Source organism: Acomys russatus, chromosome 20 (genome assembly GCF_903995435.1).
Source record: "Acomys russatus chromosome 20, mAcoRus1.1, whole genome shotgun sequence".
Lineage (NCBI taxonomy): Eukaryota > Metazoa > Chordata > Mammalia > Rodentia > Muridae > Acomys > Acomys russatus.
In genome coordinates this window covers 55,724,018-55,750,778 of record NC_067156.1, presented here as the reverse complement: position 1 = coordinate 55,750,778, position 26,761 = coordinate 55,724,018, and the positions used below count along the sequence as shown (strand labels likewise).

Genomic DNA, 26,761 nt, shown 5'->3' with positions numbered 1-26,761 from the left:
CAGCCTTCCATAGAACTCCCCGCAGTCCTTAGGGAACCTATATATCTCTGTTGCCTGCAGTTTTCAAGGCACATTTTTCTGGTTATCAGTTCTTCTAACTTTCATAAAGCCAGCTTCTGTAAACCTTCTCTAACTGTGAACGTCTTTCACAGACACAGTATGAAACCCATTGCACTATAGAGGGGAAGCCAAAATGGAAAGGAAGCTAGTCCATTGAAAAGAGCAACAGAGGTGATTGTTGACGGGGCAGCAGGAAGTGACTTATCTGAATGCTGGGAACCATCAACTTCCTCAATGGCTTTTCAAAATAATACTGATTTCACTTGCTTCTCCTTAAACATCAAACAGTCTGTGGTCCACCAAACCAGAATATGAACCCATACCCTAACAACAGGAGCATATTTCGTACAGCTGAGGATATCCAACTATAAAATAAAAATTGAATTTCAATCAGCCCGGTTCTGGTACAGGGGTTTTCTTTTTAGTTTAGTAGGATCTAGAGCAGACTCTGAATTTATGGGCATTTCATATGGGGTTTAATCCTCAAATATCTTGTTTCTAGGGTTATTTTTTGTCTTAGACCATTCAGGGCCAGTTCTTGATATCCTGAATGGCCACCCCAATGCTGGCCTAGAGCAGAACACTCTTTCTCTGGTTTTTATCCTAGATCTACCTCTGAATTACAGGTCTGCACCAAGTGGAGGTATTAAAAAAAAAAAAAAAAAAAAATTAGCTGAGACTTGGCTTTGAAGTTTACATTTTGGACCAGGAAAATGGTTGTAAAGACACTTGACACCAGACCTAATGAGCAAGTTCAATTCCTGTAATCCACATGTTGGAAGGACAGAACCATCTCCTCTGATCTCCACACGTGCACTATGGTACATATATACTCATGCATATGCCCTTACATGTGCACACACAAAAGAATAAATTCAATTTTTCTTTTTTTCTTTTTTGTTTTTGAGATAGAGTTTCTCCATGTTAACAGCCCTGGCTGTCCTGGAACTTTGCTTTGTAGACCAGTCTGGCCTGGAACTCACAGAAGTCCGCCTGCTTCTGCCTCCCGAGTGCTGGGATTAAAGGTGTGCACACCACCCAGCAAAGTTATTAAAAGTTGTTTAAAAGTTTACATTTGGAAAATACAGGCCTACTTGAAAGTGCTTATAAAACAGGGGTAAAGGGATTAGAAACAGCAATGAAACAAACACCTCTACTGATAAAATATAGGCCATTGTCACAAGGAGACACGTGAGAGCACACAGGACCATTACATTAGAAAACTGCCACAGAGACCTTGCAATGGGCTCGTCTTTCCTCAGTGAAACGAGGACAGGAAGGCCTAAGCACCTCAGGCAGCAGACAAAGGGGGAGACGCAGGCTTACCACAGTAGTGAGAGCTGCTGATTGCACTAAAGACGACACTTACATCATCACAGTTCTCATAGTTCATGACACTTACATCGTCACAGTTCTCAGTATTTCAGGAAGACAGCTTAACATACTAAAAGAATCAAAACTCACCTCGAAAAAACAAAGCAAAGCAACAAAACAGGCAAAGGAAGTAAAATCAAATAAGGACACTATCAAAGCCTCCTGCTGTCTGTAATCACAGGTGCCATATATCTGCCCAACACATAAGAAATGACAACTGGACAACTAATTCAAGATAAGAAATGCCATTAAGCACACACATACAGAAAATAAAAGCAAAAAACAAATCAACAACAAAAACAAACAAACAAACAACAACAACAAAACAACATGCACTGGAAGTGTAGCTCTGTGACAGAGTACTTGCTAGGACATAGAAGGCCAAACGTACTGAGTTCAATCCACAGCAAGCATGATGATGATGATGATTAATAATAACAGAAATAATACTACAGGCATTAAAGAAGGAATGCCCAACATCAAAGAACTTAAAAGTGGCCTGCTCATCTAACTGCTTCCGAATACTTTGAAAGGGAACAAGACCTTCCAGAGTTGGCTTTTTGCTGTTCATTAATATTTACATTTCTACGTCTGACCTAGTGGGCTTGTAAAAACCCATCTGCCTGAGTGGGCTAGTAAAACTACCCACGCTTTGAAAAGATGATGCTTCTCTGCGGTCATGCTTCCCTTTGGACATGAAGATTTCCAAAGACAGTTTTCCTCATAAAAGCCAGGTCACTGGGTACTTTCCATCTTCCACTGAAAAGAAACAGCACACTAGGCATCTTCTAAAAGGTGTCATTTTACAGGAAGTCTGCGTGGCCAGCCTCTGCCAATGGAGTGGGCAAACTCGTTTGCGATGCTTCACCTTTATGCTGGGGTAAACTCACGGTAGCCATAAACATTCTGAACTAATACAAACCTAAATATTCCTGCTAGGCAAACAGAGCAGTGGAACTGAATTATAATGAGCCAGCAGCTGTCACAATATGACCACAGTAACCAAATCAAAATACCAACGGCTAACCCAGATGAGACTCAAAGGTCATCCCGTAAGCCAGCAGCTTTCCTCAGTTCTTCCCGAATCCTCTGTCTAATCCCACAGTAAAATGTTCCGCTGAGCTAGTTTAAAACCAGTGACTCTGGTGGTGAGTTATTCACTGGCCTGGTACATTCTGACTAAGGACTAGACGCAAATACCACAGCTAGGAAACTGAGCCACTCACACTGGGACATGGGGAAAGTGCAGCAGCTGACGCTGAAGCTGCAAGCAACTGGGGAAAAGTATCACTTTTCACCACCTCCCCTGCCCAGTTCGTGGATATACCCTCACTGGGCAACAGGCGCACTTATCATCCAACAATGCGGTTTTCAACTGACACTCTGGGACAATAGAAAATACATGCTTCCACTCTTCCTTAGATCAAGACATTTCATCCGGAAATTACACCGTCTGCCATTATAAAAATACTCAGGCAATAGCTTGCAAAAGGTTGATGCCTAGCAAAGACCAAATTTACTGTCTTGATATAGGAAGAAACAAAAATTTAAAAAGCAGAACACTTCTGAAAAATCTATATTCTTTGTATGCACGCCTTGCCAGGATTTCCCAACAATTCTAAAACATATACATAATCCTCTTAAAGACATCAGGCTAAAGTGTATGTCCCTCTATCCTGTTAGCGTATACCAAAAGCTATCCAACTGACCACCTGTGAAGGTTTAATTAAGCTGCTTCATAAACACAACGAACAAGTTTCCAACAGATGAGTAATGCATCAATATGAATCGTCTCCTCCATATACAAATCAGTGCACTGGATCACATCTAAGGCAAGTGGGTTGTTTTGTCATCTTGGAGGAAGGCAGTAAGTTAGTCCACAGCAAACATCAGGTGAGAGAGGAAATTACCAATTGGCCCATGCACTGTGCTCTCTCAATCCCTGAGAGCCTGTCCCATAGCAAAACAAAAAGAAAAGGCCAGACATAGCCATTTTGTTTTAGCAGAAGTTTGTCTTTTGACTAGCTGTATGTCCTGTGTGGGGCTGACATAGCATCATCTAATGAAACTGTATGTATGACAACCGCAGCTAGAAAGGTCGCTCCTAAACACAACCTGTAGCCAGAGGGATCGTTTGCTCTCCCGACATAACAGACACATGTGTGCACTCATGTATATACAAACATGTGCTCATCTGTACTTACACTGGGGATTTTGCAATCATGAGATGGGGGCAACTACTTTCAGATTAACACTTATTTCTAAAAGAAAAAAACAGTAAGATCACTCTTATTTCTATCAGTTATTTCTCATTTGGTCAGAATTTTAAGAAAAAGACACAAAATGGACTGAGTTGTGTTATTTTGGTACAACCCAAAATTTTATTTTATTTTATAAAAATTGTAGCATTTATAAAAGAATGTTCATATGAATTCGAAAAGCTGAGATTTTTAAAAAGAAGACTTTGCTATAAAGAAGTTTTCAGGCAGACATGTTAATACGTACTGTATCGTGTCACTAAAATAGAGCATTGCCATCAAAAAGAAAATATATCCTAATAATGCACTCAGAAAGGGAGAGGGGATACAGTCCTTTTTCCTTTCTTTGAAATAAAGTAAAACTTCTTAAGTAAACAGTTACCAGAAAAAGAAAAAGAAAAGAAAGAAAGAAATCAGGTCATCTGCAGTTAATAACTCTTTCCCGTAAAATTAGTGTCACTTATTTCTGTAGCAGACGCCTAATTCAGTCACAGCCTTGATTGATTTGACAATAGAGAATCTGCTCCAATAAAGTGGCTGATTTATTTCCAATGCTATAGCTTTTACCCTAATGTGACATGGCAGAATAAAGTCTTTGAAATATAAAGAAATCTTTTGTAGTTTTAATGAGAACCAGCTAAAGATTCAAGAGTGGACTATTGCCCAAAGCCTTTAGCAGATTCTGAGGGCTTCTTTCAGTCTGAGGTGAATGCCCACAAAGGTGACAGCTTTAGAATACAGGTTAAACACAAGGAACGTTTGGGATTCAACAGGACAGTTCTAAGAGTGCAAACTGCTGGGCAGCAGGGGATCTTAACTTCACCTCTGTTTGCAAATTGCTTGTCTTTAATCTTTTGAAAATCATGTTCTGTTTTTATCTGAAAAAAAAAATAAAAACGTGTAACACCCAAACAGGCTCATTGTAAAAAAGTACTTTCAGCACACTGGGCAAACTTAAAGAAGTTCTTTGTTCCCAGAGTTGGGCCCTGAGATGCCCAAGCCAATCAAGAGGGCGTCTGGGATGTGAGAAATCAGAGAAGCAGCAGGCGCATTCGGAGCGCCAGCATCCACAATTCTTTAAAAAATATTTTCTAATTCTTCTCTACACTAAAAATGTAAGGCATCTCCTACTTGTTTCAATGTCTTTTTCTCTCTTTGTGTCTTTTTGCACACTGCACAGTCACCTCCCCCTCTTATGGTGACTGCTTTGACCCGAGTCTGACACTGCCTCGTTAATGTCAGATAAACCATTTAGACCAAGCACAATGCTTTTCTGTGCAAAAATCTGCTTGAGGTGGAAAATGTCGCAGTTTGTAAACAATAAGGAGCCATGTTTCAGAGCAGACAGCTTATCTAACAGAGAAGCCTTTGCACTGAGAACAGTGGGCAGGACACTCGCCCACATGGCAGCATTTCCCATCACAATGCACAACTCTGTCTCGGCCTCCATTACTAAGAGTTTAATGGGAAGGAAGGCAGACAGATGAAAGAGAGACGCTGACATGAGTTTTCAACTTAAACAACAACCCAGCAAAAAGAACCATGGCAATAGTGTCAGCCCACTTATGTTTAAATGGTTCGGATCTAAAACTAGTTTGTGAAATAGCTGTCAGTAAAGAAATAGGGAAAATAGCAATTATTTGAATCAGTTGTATGTTTTCCTATGAAACATTAATCTATCAGACTGCTCTTCAAATTTGGTCACATACACACCAAACTTCTAAACACGAGTGGCTAACATGTTTTAGATATTAAGATAACATTTTAGCTCATCAGAGAATAATTATAGATGCCTCTAAATGAAATTTGGATATTCTTTTCACATTACTTCTCAGGTCACTTCCTTAAGTCTATCTTTGACTCTATCCAACACAGGTGAAAATGAACAGAGAAGCAAAGGAACAGGTATTAAAGTCATGCCTATTGACACCAAAGATTCTAAACTTATCCTATAAAATCTAAGATAACAGAGACCTTGTCACCTGCTTCCACATAGCTTGAGTTAGCTGAGGACTGATTTATTTTTCACCAATAATTGAAAACAGCTAGGGACTCCTGCTTTAGTTAAAAACTAAGACTTCAACTTCAAGCTTATCATTTTGAAGTTAGAAAGAAGCAACCAATAACTAGAACCTAGATCAAAGAGCATTTTGTGACGCTCAGTGAAGACACCCAGAGGCATAAACTAGATGTTATCCATTAAAAACAACATTGTGTTAAATACCTGATTTGATAGCAATTTTCTTAAAAAAGAAAGACTGAGATTAAAGGACCATCAACATCTTAAGTAACTGGCATAGCTTCCAAGGCTTAAAATCAGGACACTCTTGAAAAGCATTTGCAATTACAGTCTCCGAACGATATAATTATTGCTCAGTATTTTCCTTGGAGAACGGTCCAACAGCTTGTGTCATGAAATTGGACTTCATTTATTGACAGATTTGTGATAAAATTTGGCCAGTCTGAAAGGTTCCCTAATATTGTAAAGAACTCACATTTACTAGAACTAAAATCATTGTCTTCAATCAAAAGGAAGTAGCCAGCCGCTGGGACCTTTTAAGCCATTATGAATTATCCTTTCATTGCTCAGGTTTACTGCTGTTAAGCAAACATCCCGACCGAGGAGTCAAAAGCAGAGAAATATGCCAGCGAGGCTAGTCTGTAGGGCATGACAGAAACCTGCAGACAGACTTGAACTGCAAGCAGCTACACAGCCTTTGGGAAGTGAACGGGATGAGGTCTACCTAGACAGTTTACCTAGACAGTCAACATAAAGTCCACACCCTGACAAAAAACACAACCAGAACATACAACCCAACCTAAAGAAGTCACTCTGACAACATGTCTTTGTCAATCACAAAGCCAAATATTTTATTACAAATATTTGCCACTTCAACTTCTGCACTACCTATTGTTAAGTGACACTTTCCAAGACGTTTGAAGACGCAAGTCTACACAGATCATGTATCTCTGAAAATCTTTAATTCCATGTTTGTAAAACTTAGCTCTTGTAGTGCTTGCTAGTCTGCTTGCCAACATTCACAGGCATTTTATTATGATTTATTTATGAATGGTATTCCTATCACTTAAGAGCACCACAGTAAACTAACTTACTAGTCAATACTCATAAAAACTAAATGTCTGACTGAGGCACGTTTTCTCTTCCATGGCAAAACATAAGCTTTCCAACAGTACATGTTAATACAAAACATTTCTTACTTTGTATTCTGGAATTGACAAAAGGTGGAGAGAGATTGTCGTGTGACCCGAGATCCCTGCTGGTCATGTGGTCATAGGGAGTCCCATCTCCATAGTTCTGCAAAAAAAACAAACAAACAGAAACAAAAAAAAAAAAACAAAAAAAACAGAGTAAGGCTCCTAGGTTTATATTTTTAAATACACACATAAACACACCTCAATACTGAAACCTCTCCTACCAAAAGGAACCGGAGTCCATTATTATCTGCCCCATGAGATCTCACTGTAAGAACTTGTACCTTCATGTGAATAGCAGGATAGAGAGAATGCGGAACTCAAATGTTTCCCATAGTACTAGCTGTGAAGTAGTGATACACTGATGATGGTACTAACTTCATGAAACTGTTGGCATGAGTTAATGAAATAATACATCTGAAACATCAGACACCTATGAAGTAAGCTGTATATAACAAAAGTTATTTTTTTTTTCTCAAAACCTACGTTAAAGCAAGGAGAAGTGATTCATAGCCTGCCATGACCTCTTGCAAAAGCAAGGTAGAGCTGTTTAAGCAACATTTGGCTTACAATGTTACAGTTTCAATGTTTATTTTAGCTCCTGTTGCACCTGCAAAATGAATGGCTCATTATATTAGTAATTAGCACAGAAGAATGTGAGGAATATCATACTTGAACTATGAACAATCATCAAAGAATCAGAACAGGGCCTGTGAGGTGGCTCAGAGGGAAAAGGTGCCACTGTGCTCACCTGAAGGCCTGAGTTCAACCTCCAGAATCCACGTAAAACTGGAACAAAGAAATAAGCCCGCCATGCTGTTCTCTGACCTCTACATCTGGGCAGTGACATGTGAATGCCCTTCTCCAATTGCATATACACACTTAAACACAATAGTAATACATCGAGTTTAAAGCTTCAGCAGAAATTGCTATTTTATGCCGGTAAACAAAATATGCCATATAAAAGCAATTTTAAGGGAAATTGTTTTTGAAGAAATGTTTCACTATAATAATGATGTTGGACATTTAAAATCAACATATTGTTCGTAAGCTTTCTAATCACTTAAATTCAATGGAGAAATTCAATAACATATAAGAAAGAGTTTAAAAAGAAAACCTAACTGTGTCATTCAATTCAAATTTTAGTCTATTAAAGAGCATCGAGTGACCAGAAAGGAGGTGGGCAGAGGTCTGTTCAGCTGGTCAAACTGTCCATAAACTCAAAGTCAAATTGACTCAGGGGCATCAGTTTGGTGTTTTAGCCAAAGGGCAGTATCTGCCCACAAGGACAGACGGATGCTGTGAGACCCACAAAAAGTCACATCACCTCACTCAGAAGGACAGACACCCTCAGGACATGCCATTCTGTTTTCACTCTCCTTTCCTCACTCATGACAAATTAACCAGGGTGCTGCTGCAATCCAGCCCTGCTAGGGTTTTCATTTGTCATTAGAGGCCATACATTAGAGACCCACCCAGGAGTTCATTATTTATGAAATGTTCTCATCCTAGGTAGTACACTACAAACTTAATATGGGTTACCTAACTTAATTGTCAGCACAGTACTTTGTGGAGAAGATAGTATCACCACTTGATGACGCGAGGACAGAGACATAGCAAGGGCACCTTATATGAGTCTACAAACACCTGTCTTGTAAAACTCCCTGGATCTGGGGACATAAATTGTAATGCAGTGATTCATGTTATTCACCAATATGGCACTTATGTGTATTTAAATACTCATGTGGTGTGTTTCTGTGTGTGTATGCATGGGTGTGTTAGTGTGTGTGTGTGTACTCATGAGGGACTATGGTTGTGTGCATCATTTGTGTGGGTCATGAATTTGAGTGGAGGCCGGAAGTCAAATTCAAGCATCAAATGCACAGAATAGGCTAGGCTCATTGGTCCCTGAGCCCCAGGTGCTGGGACCTTATATACACAGTACTTAACAATGCACTATAGGAATCAAACCCTAGGCCTTATGATTGTATGCAAGCTCTCTGACAACTGACCATTTCCCAAGTCCTACCAATGTATCTTTTTCTCTTTTAATTATACTCATTTATTTATTTTGTATGTGTGCTGTAGGTGCGACTTTCACACGCGTGTGCCACAGCATATACAAGTCAAAGGACAACTTGGAGTCAGTTGTCTCTCTACCCTGTGGTCCCAGGGATCAAGTTGTCAAACTTAACAGTCAGTGTCTTTACCCAGTCAGCCATCTCACAGGCTTTTTATCTCAATGAAAATTGCAGCTTCTGGATGGAAATTAAGCATCAAAGTAAGCAAGGAAGATTCTAAATGGGCTCTGTTTGCCAAAATTCAATTGCAAGTATATAATATATTAGACTACATACACATTGTAAGACATTTTACATTGTAAAAAGTAAGCTAATAATAGGAAATCAATAATAAGTCAATATACGTATTTATACTATGAGAATCTAGCTCAGTTTTTATAGGAACCACACATAAGAGGAAACTAAGAAAGCCTGAGCGAACGGAACAATGGAGAGAGGCCCTGTCATCCACACTTGCTGTCAAGGGATTGGATTTATTTGTGCAAGTGCAGACTGTAACATGAGGAGGAGGAACGATTTCCTCAACCATCCATATAATGCATTAGAATGTCAAGCCCGACAGCTGCTCCAAGGCTCAACAGAGTTCCTAGTTGGCTTAGAGATCCTGCTACACCCTGAAGACCAGCGTGAGGCTCCCAGTGCCAAGGACAGGTGCAAAGTGTTAAGTATGACTTGCTAAAAGAGCCTTTTGGGCAGCCTTGATGGACCACCTCTGCCTCCAGTGACAAAACAGAGACTTCCCCCAATGCAAAATGATGGTAGTACTTACATTAAGATGTCCCCTCCCAGCTGACTGCACCAGCCAGAGAAGCGGAAGAGGGGGATGTTTGCTTTACGGTGCTATGTCTGCTTCTAACTGGGGACATTGTATGTGTATTATGAAACCCGCTCTGGGCATAAAGGACCTTAAAAAATGCACTGAGGATGTCATATGCAATAGCCTGGCTAGTGGAACAGTAACATGGTCACAGAGTGAAACCACTGCAGACTTGCTGTGCAAACCATGCTAAAAGATTAGAACCTCAGCATGTTACTCAGGAGTTTAATCAGACCAACATGTGAAGGACAAACTAGGATGTATTTAAACTTGGTCTTAATGCAGCAAATGACTTCCTGTCATACATGACCATTGGCTGGCAAAGGCAAAGGCATCTGTTTGATAAAAGGTTTCTCTTCATGTTAGCACCAACGCAACAGGTATAAAACTCAGGTGTGGTGACCAACCAAAGCAAAAAATCCCAGAAAGCTGGTGATCATTAAACTGATTATGTAGATAGATCTGTGCAGGTGTGTGCGTGTGATTGCGCCTGTGTGTGCCTGTGTGTGTGTGTGTGTGTGTGTGTGTGTATACATGCAAGTTTGCATACATACAAGCATGCACCCTTGTGTGTGAATACCTGACCTGACTCACGTGAGAAGCTTAATCAATTTACATATATGCCATGTCTGCTTGCAAGGAAAAAGATTAGATATACTTACCCTGGACGGGCTTGGGTGGCCTCCATTCCCCCAGGACCCTGAGCTGCTTCTGTCTTCTACATCTAGGGACAAGAGAGAAGTTCTTTAGGCTTTCTTGCAATAATTCTTTCTTTTTGTATATGCGCTTTTAAATTAATGTTTCAAATTAATCTCCTGTTGCCTTTAATTAAGAACCAGGCACAGGGCTACCATGATGACAGTGGCTTCTGACCCATCTACTTAAATTAACTAATTTAAATTCACAGCAGAAGTGAACTGGACCCTCAGGAACCAGAGGTATACACACAAAAATTGCTTCTATCCTCCACAGCATTTGATAGCCTCCCTTATTAAAGATAGGAAATTGTGCTTAAAGTTTTATTAAAATCTTTTGGACAAAAACTTTAAAGCACATGAACATAATCTTAATCCAAGAGGAAACTTAAGCTGAAGTAAATACCCACACTGACACTTTCAGCATCACTACCAGAACACTACTGGACACTGTTTGTGCTCTAGCCAAATGTATTACAGCAGAAAAAAAAACAAGAACTCAGTGGTTTGCTCTCACCAGCACAGTGTGGAGGAATTTGGGCTTTTTTTAAAAATAGGTTGTAGAAGCACCTTCTGTTTCTAACAAAAGCAAAAACCTTAACCAAACAAAAATCCTAGGATGTTCCATATAGACTGAACTACCACCACCACCACTTCCATCATCATCATCATCGTCGTTGTCGTCGTCATCATCATCATCACACCATCACTTTGAGAATTTGATACAATACATTTGATCATATCCACCCTTCCCCTGTCTCCAGATCCATCCCTGCCCCTTCCCTACCCACACAACTTCGTGTCCTGTTTTCTTTTTAGTCCTTTAAGATGAATTTTTGCTGCCCAAGTATTCTCTGGTGTGTGGGGCCTTCTACTGCAGAGGAAATTGTTGTCCTGGCCTTTGCTATGTGGAAGCTAAAGTCACTAGTAGAGCATAAGGCAATATTTTATTTTGACAAGTGATACTTGAAGAAACCCCAGCCAGTGGCCAGGAAGGTAGAACTCACTAAACTCTCTTCCTACACGGTTCTACTGCCGGCTGGGGTAGGAACGTTCCATTGGGGTGTTGGGGGCGGGGGGGGGGGGGAGAACACACTCCAAATGACAGCAGAGCCATGAAGTTAACATTCTAACTGCTTAAAACACCACAGTGATCTAAGCATCATGCTTTATTTGGAGATGGCTTTGAGATTTTTGATGAAAAGCCCATTATAAGCATGGAAACTTTCCCCGTTTTATATATATATTTGATCCTGGTTGGTGACAGGCGGCCATCACAAACATCCGCTGACAGAATCGGAGGAGGGTGTGAAACTCGGATCCAGCAGACATAATCCCATGTATTGACTCTTCTAACATCTCCCTGATACTATTTATTCTTTTCGTGGTTTTACTGCCATTCCTTTTATTACTGCTCGTTTATTATCAGCAGAAGTAATCACAGTATAATTAATTGGCTTATTTTTGGGTACAGAGGAGTACATGGTGTTATAGGATATCTTAAGTGATGGGATAGCAATGGCCCCTAACTTACTGCTAATAAATTTAAATCTTCACCCTCCCTCTATCCCTCTGTCCCTTGCTTCCTGGCCCCACTCTCCCACTTGCAGTCTCCCCCTCCTCCCCGCCTTAGCCATAACTCCTCAATTCCTCTTGGCTGGTACTCCAGAAGATAAGAAGCTACAGGCAAATGTCCCCAGTGGACAGTTAGCAAGCTCAAGGCACAGAAAGAAAGCTCCGGAGACTACATCAAGCCTGAGAGCAAGGTGTAAAACTTTCCCAAAACCTGCTGTTTAACCAGGCAGCATGCTGCCCTACCCTGCACACACTGAGCTGTTGTGCACACTGAAATCATGTCCAACCCTTGGGGATTTTCACATGAGTTAGTTTTGTATCGTGCACAGTTCTCTTACCTCTTTAAACTAAACACAAATTTTTTCAGCGGGGAAAAACGTGAACATAAAATCCTACAATCACTGCAGATTTTCAAACATTTAGTACAACCTGACTTTTTTTATTATTATTATTATTTTGTAGCAGCCAACTTGGATCAATGAAAAACCCTGACCTTAAATCTGCCCCAAAGGCAAGAAAGGAATAGATCTGATTTTTTTTCTGTCTGCCATAGAATTCATATTGCTTGGTCTTATCTCTTATTCAATTAAAGGGGAGAGGGGGAAAAAAAAGATTTGGGGCATATAAGATAGGTGAAGGGAAATGGACTATACAGCTCTGCCAAGGGATCCACAATGGGGGTAATTTTGCCACCAAAGGACAATGACAAGTTCCATAGGCATTTTTGGTAATCATTGGTTGATCAGAAACACAGCTAGGCATTCTACAAAGGCACAGAGCAGCCCTCTACCATCACAAATGAACGTTCTTGCCCAAGTGTGGACTGTGCTGGGATACAGTCACCCCAGGCCAGTGAGAAAAGAAAAGGAGTCCAAGAACAGTGATGTGCTACACTCAACTTCTAACTACAAATTCTTCCCTCCATGCATGGTGGCTATGGATTTGAACCCAGGCTTGGGTTGGGCTGTTTCTATAGACCTTTCTGAATATCGTCTGTCCACTGAATAAAGGGGGAAAAAAATGATGGTCAACCCAGCAGCCTGTTAATTAGCTGGCAGATAAAACACAACAAAACTTGACTATTCCCAACTGGGCAATTTCAAAAGTGAGCAAGCCACTAATTAAAAATGCTGGAAGTCTAGCTTTTTCAAAACAGGTTAAATACTGGCTGGGTTCCTCCACAAAGAGATTCCCACCCAACCAGATCCGACTGCTCTTTTCCCATCCTTCCCTTTTCCATCTTTCTCATTTCCTGACCTCATGCTGCTCCGCCTTCCTTCCTGCTCCCCCTCCTTTATAGCTCTCTTTTGAACAGGATCTTCCCTCCCTTGGCTGGACAGATTTAGAGGATGAGGACAAATCACCAGCTCTACCAAACTCAATAAACAGGACCACCCAATGAATTCTAAGTCTATTTTTTCTTGGGAAAAAAATCTATAGAAGCTGGTATGTGTTTATCTACAGCAAAAAGAAAGTTGGATGTGGCAATTTACAATTCAAGTAAACATGCTACTTTGAGCCATCTGTTTACATCTTGTCTACCCGAAACTTCATCAGACCTGCCAGGTATGTGAACATTTCCTCAATAACTAGACCAGCGCATCTATCTCATCTTGAAGTCCACATGCCTCCATCTGAACCGCTTAGTGTGCTCTCCTCACAGCCAGCTTCTCGGGGCACACCACAAACACACTGAGCCTGGACCTCACCAGTGAGGCAAAGGCAACTGTATTTATCACAAGGTTTCCAGGCAATTTCCATGCATATCACAAAATATGAGGACCACATGGTTCTAGAAACAGAAGACAAATCCTGCCCACACCACTGATAGAAACCTGCCTCACTGGGTTGCTTAAAAGGGTTCTCCCAATGATGACAGTGAGCTCAGTGCCTAAGAGCATATAACTGTTCTTGCAGAGGATTCCCAGAACTCATATCAGAAAGCCCACAGCTGCCACTTGTAACTCAAATTCCAGAAGATCTGGCATCCTTTTGACCTCCTCATGCACATGCGCACACACACCCACCCACCATCCATCCTCTCTCTCTCTCTCTCTCTCTCTCTCTCTCTCTCTCTCTCTCTCTCTCTCTCTCACACACACACACACACACACACACACACACACACACAAATGAATAGTCCTCTAGAAATAGAAAAAACTCTGAATCCAGATTCAGTCCACGCTCCTGTCTCAACAACAACCTGATGTCTGGTTCCTATTAGTCCCTGTGCATAGGAGGAGTGCCCAACTTTTCAAAACTGCATTGTAGATGTCACTGACCTGCACAAGTCCATGCTTGCGACCTACAGAATTAAATTTAAAACAAAACAAAACCCAACACACACACACACACACACACACACACACACACACACACACACACACACACACCACAAATTGAAGGTTTTGTTTTTGCCTGAGGCAAGGTCTCAATATGTAGCCCTGGCTGTCCTGGAAGTCACTATGTAAACCACGCTGATATCAGGCTCATAGTCACCCCTGCTACTCCCAAGTGCTAGAATTAAAGCCATCAGTCACCATGTCCTGCCAAATCCTCAATGTGTTAAAGTAAGTTTATAATTTGGTGAACCCGTATAGCTATCTCTGGCCATGTGTGTGCTGGCATTCATGGGGTAGACATGCTTAACTCTTTCTTCCCTCTCATATGAGGTAAGCCTAAAGGGGTGCCCAGCCTTGTGCTGGACACTTACATGCCCCAACAGCATGCCAGTCTTACATATGAGAAAAGGGAAGCTTACATGAGCTAGAAAGGTTCCTGATGTATTAATAAACAGAAGCAGTAGGACAAATACACAAATGATCTGGGACCAAGATGCAGTGAGTACACCAGCAAAACCCTCAGTGGTATGAATTCCTAAGATCTGCATGAATGAGAATGTTCCCTCTAGTCCCACAAGTGGAATGACTATTTAACATAATTTTCTACCCACTACTGTATCCATAAAACAGTGAAGACTGACATTCAATAATAAGTAAATTAAACAACCTGTTAAATGAATCAGAAGGTGAGAATATAAAAAGACAAATAATAAAGCCAGTATAGAGTAATTATAGCAAAATAGATGCTACGATGGGCCAGATATTTGCTTGAGGTATATGGAAACTTTAGAGGCTATTATATGGCAAAGAAAAAAAAACCGAAAATGTAATGCAATTATCAAAATAAAAGATAAAAATTGTTCAGGAGAAACAAAGTTAACACATTTTAATTTGATAGAAATTTTAAGTTCTCCCAACGGAGGTCAGAACAGAAAGGAACAATTCACTGTACCTATAAAAATCACACTTGTGGAGTTGCTCCATATTACAGTTCATTAAACAGACATTTCTCCTACACATAAACCTGTGGATATATGCACACTCCATCCCAAGCTGTGATGAATATATACATACCTTATAGCAAAGAAACATGCATAAGTGCCTTGTATGGTACAGAGCCGAGGGTGTGTGCTCTTTAGTTCATTACTGAATCAAGCAAATGATGAAACAGACGGTATTTTTTGTATAAGAAGTGTTCACATCTTGATTATAAGACAAACTAACTAAGAGGGAAAGACCAAGGCAGCACAGTAACAAAGAAAAATGACAAGGATGAGCTCCCTAGCTCCTGCCACTCCTGTGCTAGCTACAAAGGACCAGCCACCTCTTTAATGTGGGCATGTGAAAGGATCACAATGTAGTGGGCACAGAACATGACACAAAAACACCATAGATGGGAGAAATTACACTTTCAAAGATTGAAATGAACACAGCTACCTAGAGTTTTTCTAATATTGATCCAAAATAGGGTAGACACAGCAACTTTCACAGATGTGTAGGTTGCTCTGAAAATCAACAAGACATTGAAGAACTCTCCACTCACTTGGTTAGTTCTGTGGAGTCATTCTAAAATGCCTGACCCTTTACTACCAAATTACAAAAGTTAATCTGGGCAGAACTCAGACACAAGCTGCCACTGAGAGGTAGGCTATATTGACAGAATTCTAGCCTTCTATGGTTTTGCATCCATACATTGCCCTGCAGGACTTGATTACTCAGATGTCTACTTCGGGGACAAGTAGGCTGAAACTAACAACCTAGAAGCACTGCCCTGGGAGTTGGGGAGCAGCCTTAGATTTCAAGGCGGCTCTGCATCATCATAGTCCAAATAAGTCACTGGCCTCTCTGAACTTATTTTCGTGAACCATAAAATGAGCGAAGTTCGATTTCCATTCTTGGAAATAGGGCAGGCTAGTATATTTGGATAACTCTCCCACAGAAGACTAAAAATGATGGATAACAGGTTTTTTTTCCCTTTTACATCTTCTTTAAAATACTAATGAGCTGAAACGATATGAAAATTCCACCAAGCCAAGATCAAAGGGAAAGCTGGAACCCATGGCACAAGAAGACATTTCTTCTCTGGTGTTTTGTTTTTCAAGACAGGGTTTCTCTGTGTAGCCTTGGCTGCCCTGGAACTCACCCCCTTGTCATGGCTGGCCCCACACTCAAGAGCTCAACCTGCCTCTGCCTCCTGTGTGCTTGGATTAAAGGAATGGGTAACCATGCCAGAACAGTTTAGAAAATTTAGTGGCTTCTTGAAACAAAGAAACCAGAAGGGAAGAGCAAAGCCTACCAAAGGGAGATAAGGGAAGGCAGTATTCGCAAGTAAAGAGATACAGAAAGTGCCACCTTCAGAGCAAAATCTTAACCTCAAATCCCTACCGCGAGAGCGTCATCTGTTCATGGCCTCGGCCACTCAAGTTCTCCAAACTACTTGAAAAACTGTGACTTAAGGAAGTCTGGGTCCCACACTCTCATGATCCCCAGTTTTGCCAAACAGACCAGAGACTCCTGCACAATTACCTGGAGAATCGAGAGAGACCAGATAGTGAGAGTGCACAAAGGCTATTTTCTCTATGAAGCACTAAGGCTTTATCACAAGTGAGAATTTAAACATCATTCGGCTTTCTCAGCGGGCTCAGCAACCTTGAAAACATTCCTTCTGTGCCTTATCACTAAAGCCTCTTTCTGTGTGTGACATATAAATGAAGTGCTGTCAAAAGTTATGCTAGACAACCACAGACCCATAGAAAGAACACAGACCAAATACCAAGGAGGCATATTCTTACCAAGTATGAAAGTTGTATGGATATGTTGGTTATAGGCAGAGCTTTGATGAGTTCCTTCCATACTTTGAGCCTAGAACACACTAAACACCTGAGACCCTAGAGTCCCCTGCAATCACAGAAAATGTGGCATATTGCATCACTTCAGTGCCTGGGAGATGTACTGACTTGTACTGAACACTTCCACATATTCAGAAAGCATGCAGGGGCTAAGGATGGTGAATTCCTCGGAGAACGATAATCCTTCTGAGACAGGTTAGCATCTTCACTGTCTTGGGTCCTCTCTGCAACGACACGCGCTGTTAAACATCCTCCACGCCATTTTGGAGGCTCACAAAATGCGTACTAATTCCCTAGTCCAGGAAGAACCCTTGGCTGAGCCCTCCACACAAACTGAGATGGCATATGCTCTCCGTCAGTGCCAGATGAATTTAGGGTTCAAAATATTTCATCAGCAAAGAGCGTGTTAGGGACGTGCACACTTCCATTAGCACCCAGCACAGTAAGCGCTCTAAGAGGAGTGATTTGAAGTCACATTTGAGAACTAGTGCCGACATGGGAAGAGTTGAGGAGCTCCTAATACCGATAGACCATGTCCACACAACCACGCCTGCTGCTGTTTCCTATTAGAAACAAGATGTGATGCTTTGGCACATGGGAATCTGTGCAAGGACCGAGCTGAGGAGTAAGTAACTCTGGCACTTGCCAGGACCAGCTGAGCAAAAGGCGAGACAGTGACACTTTCCACATACCCTGCTCCAAGATACAGTTAAGTAAAGAGAGAGCGGGTCTGGGCTCCCATGTTCAGATGATTGCTGTCAGCTCTGGCTTTCTCAGAGCTGTCCATATCAGATCTGAAACTGAAAGGGTGTGTGTGCACGCACACGCCTAAGTGTGTGTGTGTGTGTGTGTGTGTGTGTGTGTGTGTGTGTGTGTGTGTAAGCATAGAAAATGACTTGTTTGGAGTGGCATTACTGTAATGCTTTTACCTTTTATTAATGTCAGTTAGTATGTCTTTTAAGCACCGTTAAAAACAGCAAAAATTATTCTAATAAACAAATAAATAACAGGGTTGTTTTCCTTGAGTTTATTATAGTAAGCTTCTTTACCAAAGTTAGTATTGGACAAATGCAGGCATACGGAATGGAATATAGTCCACTATACATAGTATGAGTCAGAAACAATTTCCACAAAGTCAGGTGACAGTAAAATAACAAAAGGAAGCTCATAACTACCATGTAAAGATTGCCAGAGGTGTTCCGAAGCTCTGCACTCTTTTTAAAATGCAAGGTAGACAAGTAAGCTGGGAAATCAGGACAAAAGCCATGTATAAGTTTTCCAATCAGTGATCCCTATCACATGGAGCTGCCCTGATCATATCACATAGAGGACACTCCAGTCTGCCTAATCTATGGGAGATGTGGAGAGACCTCGTGTCACGGTGGGACCAGGCAGCTTTTTGAACTGTCTGGAATGATAAGGACACCCCTGAAGGAAAGTCCTGAGCAAGAGCTCAGAAACCAGAGAGGCCAAAAGTACAGTGGTATACACTGTAACCCTAAAAACCAGCCTCCCTAAAGTAGCACAGCAGGAGACTAACCTATTCAAACCAGGTGACAATGACAGCTTATGTTTGGTACCTAAAACCTGAGGGCGGAGGCTAACCACCAAACTCATCTCACAGGGATGCCTCAGAGGATCTAGATTAAAGGTGAAGCTGTTGTGGGCAAGTTCCTTGGGAAGTGTGAAATATACAAGATAAACATTTCAGAAAATAAAACATAAACAGACGAGCAAATTCAAGAATGTGCTTCATTTCCTAACAGAACACGTTATAATCCCAACGCCTTGAGCATACAATTTACATGTGTATTTTTAAAGCCATACATGTAATATTTATGATACAAAACCACAAACACAAATAGATATGGAAAATGTTTATATGCTTAATAATTTATTTATTGTATTCCAACAGGAGTGTGGGGAGAACAAAGTTGAGGTGCACAATAGGTGTACCTTTTCCTTGTCCCCCCCCCACTTGTCTAGGCTCCCTGGAGTGCCTTGTGTAAGCTCCTGAGAAGGGGGCTTCTTTAATTGAGATGTTAGTAGGGCTGTAATTGCTCTGCATAGTCGCAGTGCTGGTTGACTTCTCCCAAAAGGCACTTTTATTCTGTTTCTTACTTTTTCCTTTCTACTTCTCTTTTTTTTTTTTTGGTAAATAATAATGATATTTTTTAAAGAACACTTCTGTTTCTTGTATTCTTATCTCTTCTCATTCCTTATTCTAGATCCTTCTCTGATACTGGTAAAGCCAATGCTTTTCAGCCCTCAGAAATCCAGCTTTCTAACAGTCACTTAGGTATCAAGTCATTAACCCCATCCCCGGCTTTCCCTCTCATCCCCACGCCACCCCAGCTTTCCCTTCCATCCCCCCCCCAGCTTTCCCTTCCACACCCCCAGCTTTCCCTCCCACACCCCCAGCTTTCCCTTCCATATTCCCCCCAAGCCCAACTTCCCTTCATCCTTTCTGCATTTCTACCCTTCCACCTGATTTCACCTACACAGCCAGTGACCTGTCAATCGCAACCAACCAATCCTGCATGCTCTCTTCAGGGGTCATGTCTCCTGAAGTTTTAGGCCAATTTTCTCTGTATTTAGGCTCAAATGTGCAAACCACACTATATTACTCTGTGAAACATCAATGAGAAAGCCTAATTAAGTAACACTGACAGATAAATCCATTTCTTGCACAGTGATCAAATCAAAGCAGGCTGACATAACACAGGATCGTAATACAGTTATTCCCTTGTAATTGGAAAAAGGCCCTTTACTCGTCATTAAAGCAATCTTCTGGGTATCAGCCAAATAGGAAGGCTCAGAGCTTTAATACTGCCCTATAAAAGTCTCAAGGTGCAGAACCCTTCAGCAAACAAGCCAGATTATCTAACTCCCTGATCAAGACAGAACACACAGTTCCTACCAGTTCACTACTGACTCTTTATCTCTCTTACAATTAAAAAGAGGTAAATCAGCATCAGACATGTGGATACCAGAAAGCTCTAAGAACTGCATAAATTGTTTGCACTCTTATAAATCTAACTCAATGTGTACTTGAAATCCCTCAAAAATGAATCTGGATTCTTCACTAATGTGAGATTGTACTGCTGAGGCACAGGCAAGGCCTCTCTTCACTTTGTTCTGTGGGCTCAGTAGTCTATGCTGCCTAAATACAGTCTGATTCATAACCATATATAAATGTATTCATCAGAATGATGAAAACACAGAAGATGAATATGTGAAGTTCATCTGTTGTTTATCATAACATTTACCTGGTCAAATGTATACTGCCCTGACTAGGTCAAAATCTAGGAAGAATATAATATTATTGTACCATGTTCAAATCCCCAAATTAGACAATTTTCAGGCATTTATTTGTGCCCAACCACAAGATGATTTTAGCAACTCTTGAAGAAAGTTGCTATTAATAATAATAATAATAATAATAATAATAATAATAATAATAATAAACACTATTTGGTAGTTCTCACATTGCTGGTTGATCAGCAAAGAACCCTAAGGACCCTCATTAGAAATTAGAGCTGCCCTGACTTCAGCTGTGTATTAATCAATTAAAGATCAAGGTTAAAACCAAGAGAAAATATCTTTCAAAATCCTCCCAATGTTCCTAATTTTAAAGGGTTTTAGCTGCAATGCAGTTTAAGTTACATATTATGTTGTGTGCAAATAATTTGCAAGCAGGAATGTATTGATATTATTTACTCCTTCACTCTTCAGTACCATTATGTGTATATCCAAAGACTTCAGCACAGTTATCAAAATCAGGAGGTTTCATATTGATATGTTCATCCAATTCATAATTCACATTCCAAATTAGTACCCCTCATCCCCATGAGGGAGACTGTGCCGAAAGATGATGCAGTGTATTTAAATATCTTGTCTCTTTTATCTATTTTTATTAGAAGTTCCTCCTCTGTGCTTCTCTAAATGATATGGAAGAAGAATACAGACAGGTCAAGACCAGATGATGCTTCCTCTCAATTATATCTAGGTGGATAAAGTACTAAAAAAGATGACCCTGTGTGTTTCCAAGGGTGTCACATCAAGAGACCCATGAAAGCACAGTGGCTTATTTTTCAGGTGTTAATCTAATGCCTCTTACCCAGCCAAGGTAGTTGCCAGATACTAGCTTTCCTGTACTGCATCCACCAGCAATTGATGAAGAGATCCTTTAAGACCATTATAACCTATATTAATTGCACACATTGAAAACATAAAGAAGTGAAAATATAGAAGGTGAAAGGTGAGAATGCCCTCCAGCCCATATCCGCATCCTCACTCTGAAAAGATTTCCTAGTGAATCCTAACAGATCTCTGGTCTCTGGTGCAGTGAGAGACCTCGATGAGTGATAGTCTTCTCACAGCCTAGGTCAGGGAGAGGGGCACAAAAAGAAGAACAGGTGAAACATATCTGTTCTATAAACTGGGAAAGAATTCTGCCAAAATGAAGATAAGATTGAGCAAACCACTCACGAACCAACTCAATAGATGAGAGCACACTGAAGCCTCCGCTCTGGGGCCAGGCTATCATCCTACGGGCCAGATCATACCCCTTCTAGTCACCAGTATGTGAGATCTGTCTCACACACACACACACACATTCCACTAGATAGACAAGCACAATCAGGTGTGACACAGGGAAATCCAGTACAGGCCCCAAAAACAAAACTGAGAGACACCTAAAGTTTCAGTGGTTGATGGATAAACGCACTTAACATGATTATTTTCTTATGTTTCCATTTGTGAGCCCAGCTTCTAACAGCTGAGCTGACAAACCCTTTGATCTACAGCACCGAGCTGCCTCCATGGTATTCTCGTGTGGTAGTGGCACAAACATTGTGGGAGCAAGAAACCCTTACCTGACTGGATTTAAGGCCTACTCTATGGGATGGATCCAATACCTGACACTGCTCAGGTCGCCAAGAACTTGAGAGTAGATAGGCCATGGACCTAGGGGAAAACCTATCAAAGCAATAAAATGACTTCTAGCAAACAGTGCTATATCCATATATTAGTGCCTTACTCAGCTGTCATCAGAGAAGTGTCATCCTACAGTAGATAGAAACTAATGTGGAGAGAGACCCACAACAATATGCAGAAAAGAAGAGGCCTCGGAAAACTCAGTTCTAAATGAAATGTCATCAAATCCCTTCCTTCCACGCTCAGGAAACTCTGCAAAAGAGGAGGTACAAAGCTTTCAAGAGCCAGAGGCGATGGAAGAGGACACCAAGGAAACAGTGCCTTCCAGACACGGCGGGACTGAAACACATACGACTCAGAGTGTGGCACCATGCACAGGGATGCACAGGCTCAAGCCAGACAGGGCCCAAGCACGGAGAAAAGAAGTGGACACAAGCCCTCCCCCCTAATGTAGAGGCTGTCTCTAACTGACAACCACTCACAAAGGAAAAGTTCATTTTAACCCATGGCATCTCACTAGCTATACAAACTACACTTAAGGGTGGCCCATGCTGAAGATTTTTTGTTTTGTTTTGTTTTGTCTCATAATGGATTATTAAGATGATATTTTTCTATTTACTGGTCTTTTCTTTATATATTATGGTTTCTGATTTTGTGCTTTTATAAGGTGTGTGTGTTTGTGTGTGTGTGTGTGTGCGTGTGCATGTGTGTGTGTGTGTACGAGTGGACATGTGTAAAGTCAGTGTACACAGGACAGACACACTTGAATACACCTACAGTCTCTTGATACTAATGATCATATCTAAGACAAATCCCATGCTCTTGTGTTTCATCAGTTTGGTCAGAGAAATCTGACAAAGGCATTTCACACTGTATCTCAATAACACAGTCATACTTTTGCCTTATGCTTTGGTTCTTTCTAAACATTTTTATACTCATTTTAATTAAGATGCATCTGGAATCGTTTAAAGTATGAAATTGAGATCAAGAGGGGCTTCTGACTTAAATACATGCAGACTACAATCATTTTCACATTGCCAAGAGCACCCCAAATCCTGTCATCCGTGACTGCTCATCACCTCTGTTCTTCCTTGTTTGTCACACAGCATCGTCTCTGAACCACAGACTGGGGGTGGCATCAATTTGCAGCTGCCTGGGACTCTGATGACAGAAACTGCCCATGGTGTGCCCTCAAATGCACACTGTTCCACATACTTTCACTTTCAGGGGCCTTAAAAACATGCAAACACGTGCTTGCCGTATTCCAGCTCTGGAGGTTATGACTGCTTTAAATTGTAACAAACCAAAGTACCAACCGAGGCTCCCAGGTTCAGGCCTATGACTCTTAGAGAATCAGGAAATAGACTCTTCATTCCGATAAATCTGCCATTCGGCTCCCTCCTGTCTTGGCCCATCTGGTCACCACCAACACACTGGTGAAAAAGAGGTTAGCTGCCCCCACTGTACATGTCACAAAGCCAGGCTGCAGCAGGGTATAAAGCCATTAGCTCTTCTCAGGAATGGGAGAAATGTCGCTGGTTTGAAAGGAGATGGATTGAGGGGGACCTAAAGAATGATGATAACCAGGCGTCTTGAGGGAAAACAAGAAGCAGAGAAGTGGCCAGGGGAGCCTAAGCTGCCGGTGGAGAATAACGATTTATCTGATGAGATTAGCAAAAGGTTGATTAGGAAAGATGCCTGCCCAACGCGGGCGAAGACTGCAATGCAACTTGAAGATTCTGCTGTGGGGAGGCAGTGCCTGCCAAACTGGCTCTGCAGCGCAGGCTAGCTGTGAGTGATACCGTGGGAGAATAGCCACTAAGCCAGATTTTATTTGATTTGTACTGATGGTTTTCATTAGAATACATGGATCACTGCTTCAACCTTTCCATGTAAAACCAAATCAAATTCAGAAACTCACACATCAGTCACCTAACCTTATGTCGCTCCTTCTGCCTTAAGAACGCACAGCAGCCACATTTCGTCTGATCTGTCCTCGATAAATCGCTCAGCTACTCAAAACTGTTGGGCCAGATTTCTTTGGGAGGCAAGTGGCACACAAAAAGCAACTGCGAAATCTGCAGTTACAAATAAGAAAACCGAAGAAGACAAACACCCTGAGCTTCATAAGTGCGCGGGGGTGGGGGTGGGGGTGGAGGGACCAAAACAATACATACCCAACACTTACGAGATAAAATAGACCCTCTGCACTGGATCAAAGACACTGGCACTTGCTTCTAAAGGGCTCCACTTGTCCAAGCCTGTCAATCCTGTTTAATCCGAGGCACCCACTGTGCAGGGCTCTGCAAAGGACTACTCCCAAAGACAAGGAAGCCCACCAGTATGTGACATGAGCACAGACTTCAACAATCAGTTTCACAAATAAAAAATGTTATGACACTTAAAGAGGCAATTGCAAACACTCTGTGCTACACGAGCAGAAAAATCTCTGTATTATTCATAAGAACTGCATCTTTCAAAGGAGTAAAGTTCTATGGCTGTTGGTCGCTCACATTTTCCTCACAGTGGCCTTTTTCCACTCTTCCTCAGAAACACCACAGCTTTCCATATAACCCTACAGCCAGCACCTACTGCTAGAGTGTGCATAGCGAATGCATCCCACTTGCAGGGTGCCCTGCTGTAATGCACCTTACTGTAGACTCCTCAGAGAAGGGAGAAACAACCTCCCCAACCAGGCTTCCAATTTCCTAACCATACAGCCACATGCCACATGCTAGCACCTCAAAACTAAAATGCCTCTGAAAACCCAGCGGTCTTCAAACTTTTGAGCCTTTGGTGTAATCCTGAGTGGTAAAGACTAGGCTTTTGCTCCCCTGGCCACTCGGAAGGCTGTATCCCCATCCTCCTTTGCATTCTCATGGGATCGTCTGACTAAAGTTGGCCAATAGAGTAAGAACATAAGTAATATTTGTCTTTTCCTGGATTGGCCCTAGCCTTCCCCTGCCACCTCCTATGAACCTTCCCCTCTTTGATTAGCCAAATACTAATGTCTGTTGAGTCTCCAGGGTCCTGATGGGAGGCAGAGCAAAGGCAGGGAGGCATCCAGACCTCAAGAGCTCCTGCTGCTCTTTGACAACAGAGGGAACCAGCCCTCTGCAGGGAGGGTTAAGCTACCTAGGGTTGGTTGTTGCAGCCATTCATATGCCCTGACTAATGCATCCTCCGCACAGACTTCCCTGAATTCTGGCTCGATGAGTCCGTCATGTAAGCAAAGCAAACATACGCAGTTAGAGCTGGCACCAAGAAGCAAGGGAAACTGGTCTTTGAACTATCCTTCTTTCCTCTCAGACTTGTTTTCCCCTCTTAGCACATCCTCCCTCTGAGCACCAAATGTTCTCAGGCTGCTCAGTCTGTCTCAAGAAAATAAACATAATGCATTTATCATCGTCTTTCCACCATTACCTTCCGAACGCCACTCGGGAGAGTGTGCTGAGCTGCCTGCTATGCAGGCAATTTGAAGAAATTTTTGATATCTCATAGTGTATAGATTCTCATCCAACAAGATGGGAATGACTGCTTTGGCTCTCTGGACTGTCGTGAAAAATTATAGGAAACTAGGGGAAAATGTCAGCAGGGAGCCCGGAATATAGTAGGAATTAAAAATATATAGCCCTAACTACTACTTTTACTATAATTATTATTAATTTTTTTACTATTTCAACCCAAAGGAAATAAAAGATTAATATTAAATGGGTCTTTTCTCTGTAAAATATGTCATGTAAATTGGAATAAAAAAGATAATATTTTATTATCAAATATAAAAGGTTGCAGAATTATGTAAGAGTGCATAGGATAAAACTGACATTTTGGGGGGTAAAGGGCATGGACAGACTACTGAGTGAACTCCAGACCGTGTACACCCTATGCCCTCAGCCCTATATAATAGATTCCTGTAAGTTACTGCAGTTCAGGATGCAGTGATGGCTACTGTTAAGGGTCTAACAGGAAGGCTGGCATTCACCTTAAGGGATGGACTGAACTACCTCAGCATCTCTAGAGAACACTGATAAAGGTGAAAACCTTCCCCATCACTCTGCTGACTCAGCTGTAGATTCTGCACCAAGCATGACAGAGATGTCACTAAACTCAAATAAACCCTAACCTAATACTGGGAGTCTATCAGTAAAACGTGTTGCTTTTGCTTAAGAATAAAAACATTTTAGAACACAGTAAAAATACACTCCTAAACGTCTCCATGACCAATGCGATGTGACGGGAGAAAGAAAGCATCCTAAGCTGGGACATCACATTGGCACTCTGTTCATCTCCATGACACAGCCAACGCCCAACACATTCATTATCGGGAAACAACAACGGCAGAGCATTTACACCAGGGAAATTGGTCAACATTGCTCACAACTTTGTCTTTTTTTTTTTTTTGAAGAGGAGGTCATTCAAAGTTGGCCACCAACTCAATGGGAACTCTCACCCACGAGTATTTTGCTAAGTTGTGTCCTTTGACTCTTAGCCGCTACTCAGGTCGGTACTAGTCCTCCTTTCCTTACAGGTGAAAATGTAGGCTTGGCATGATTAGGGTG

General features: G+C 41.5%; 1 protein-coding gene across 10 annotated transcripts in view; it reads right to left on the bottom strand.

Moving 5' to 3' along the window:
- The window catches only part of Tcf4 (transcription factor 4), a 336,672-nt gene that overhangs the window by 209,112 nt on the left and 100,799 nt on the right, over positions 1–26,761 (bottom strand). For all 10 annotated transcript variants that reach the window (XM_051163532.1, XM_051163535.1, XM_051163534.1 and 7 more), the window contains 2 exons: positions 10,466–10,527; positions 6,912–7,008 (listed from right to left, as the gene is read on the bottom strand). In XM_051163532.1, the coding sequence (XP_051019489.1) occupies positions 6,912–7,008; positions 10,466–10,527 (159 nt within the window). The remainder of the gene's footprint in view (positions 1–6,911; positions 7,009–10,465; positions 10,528–26,761) is intronic.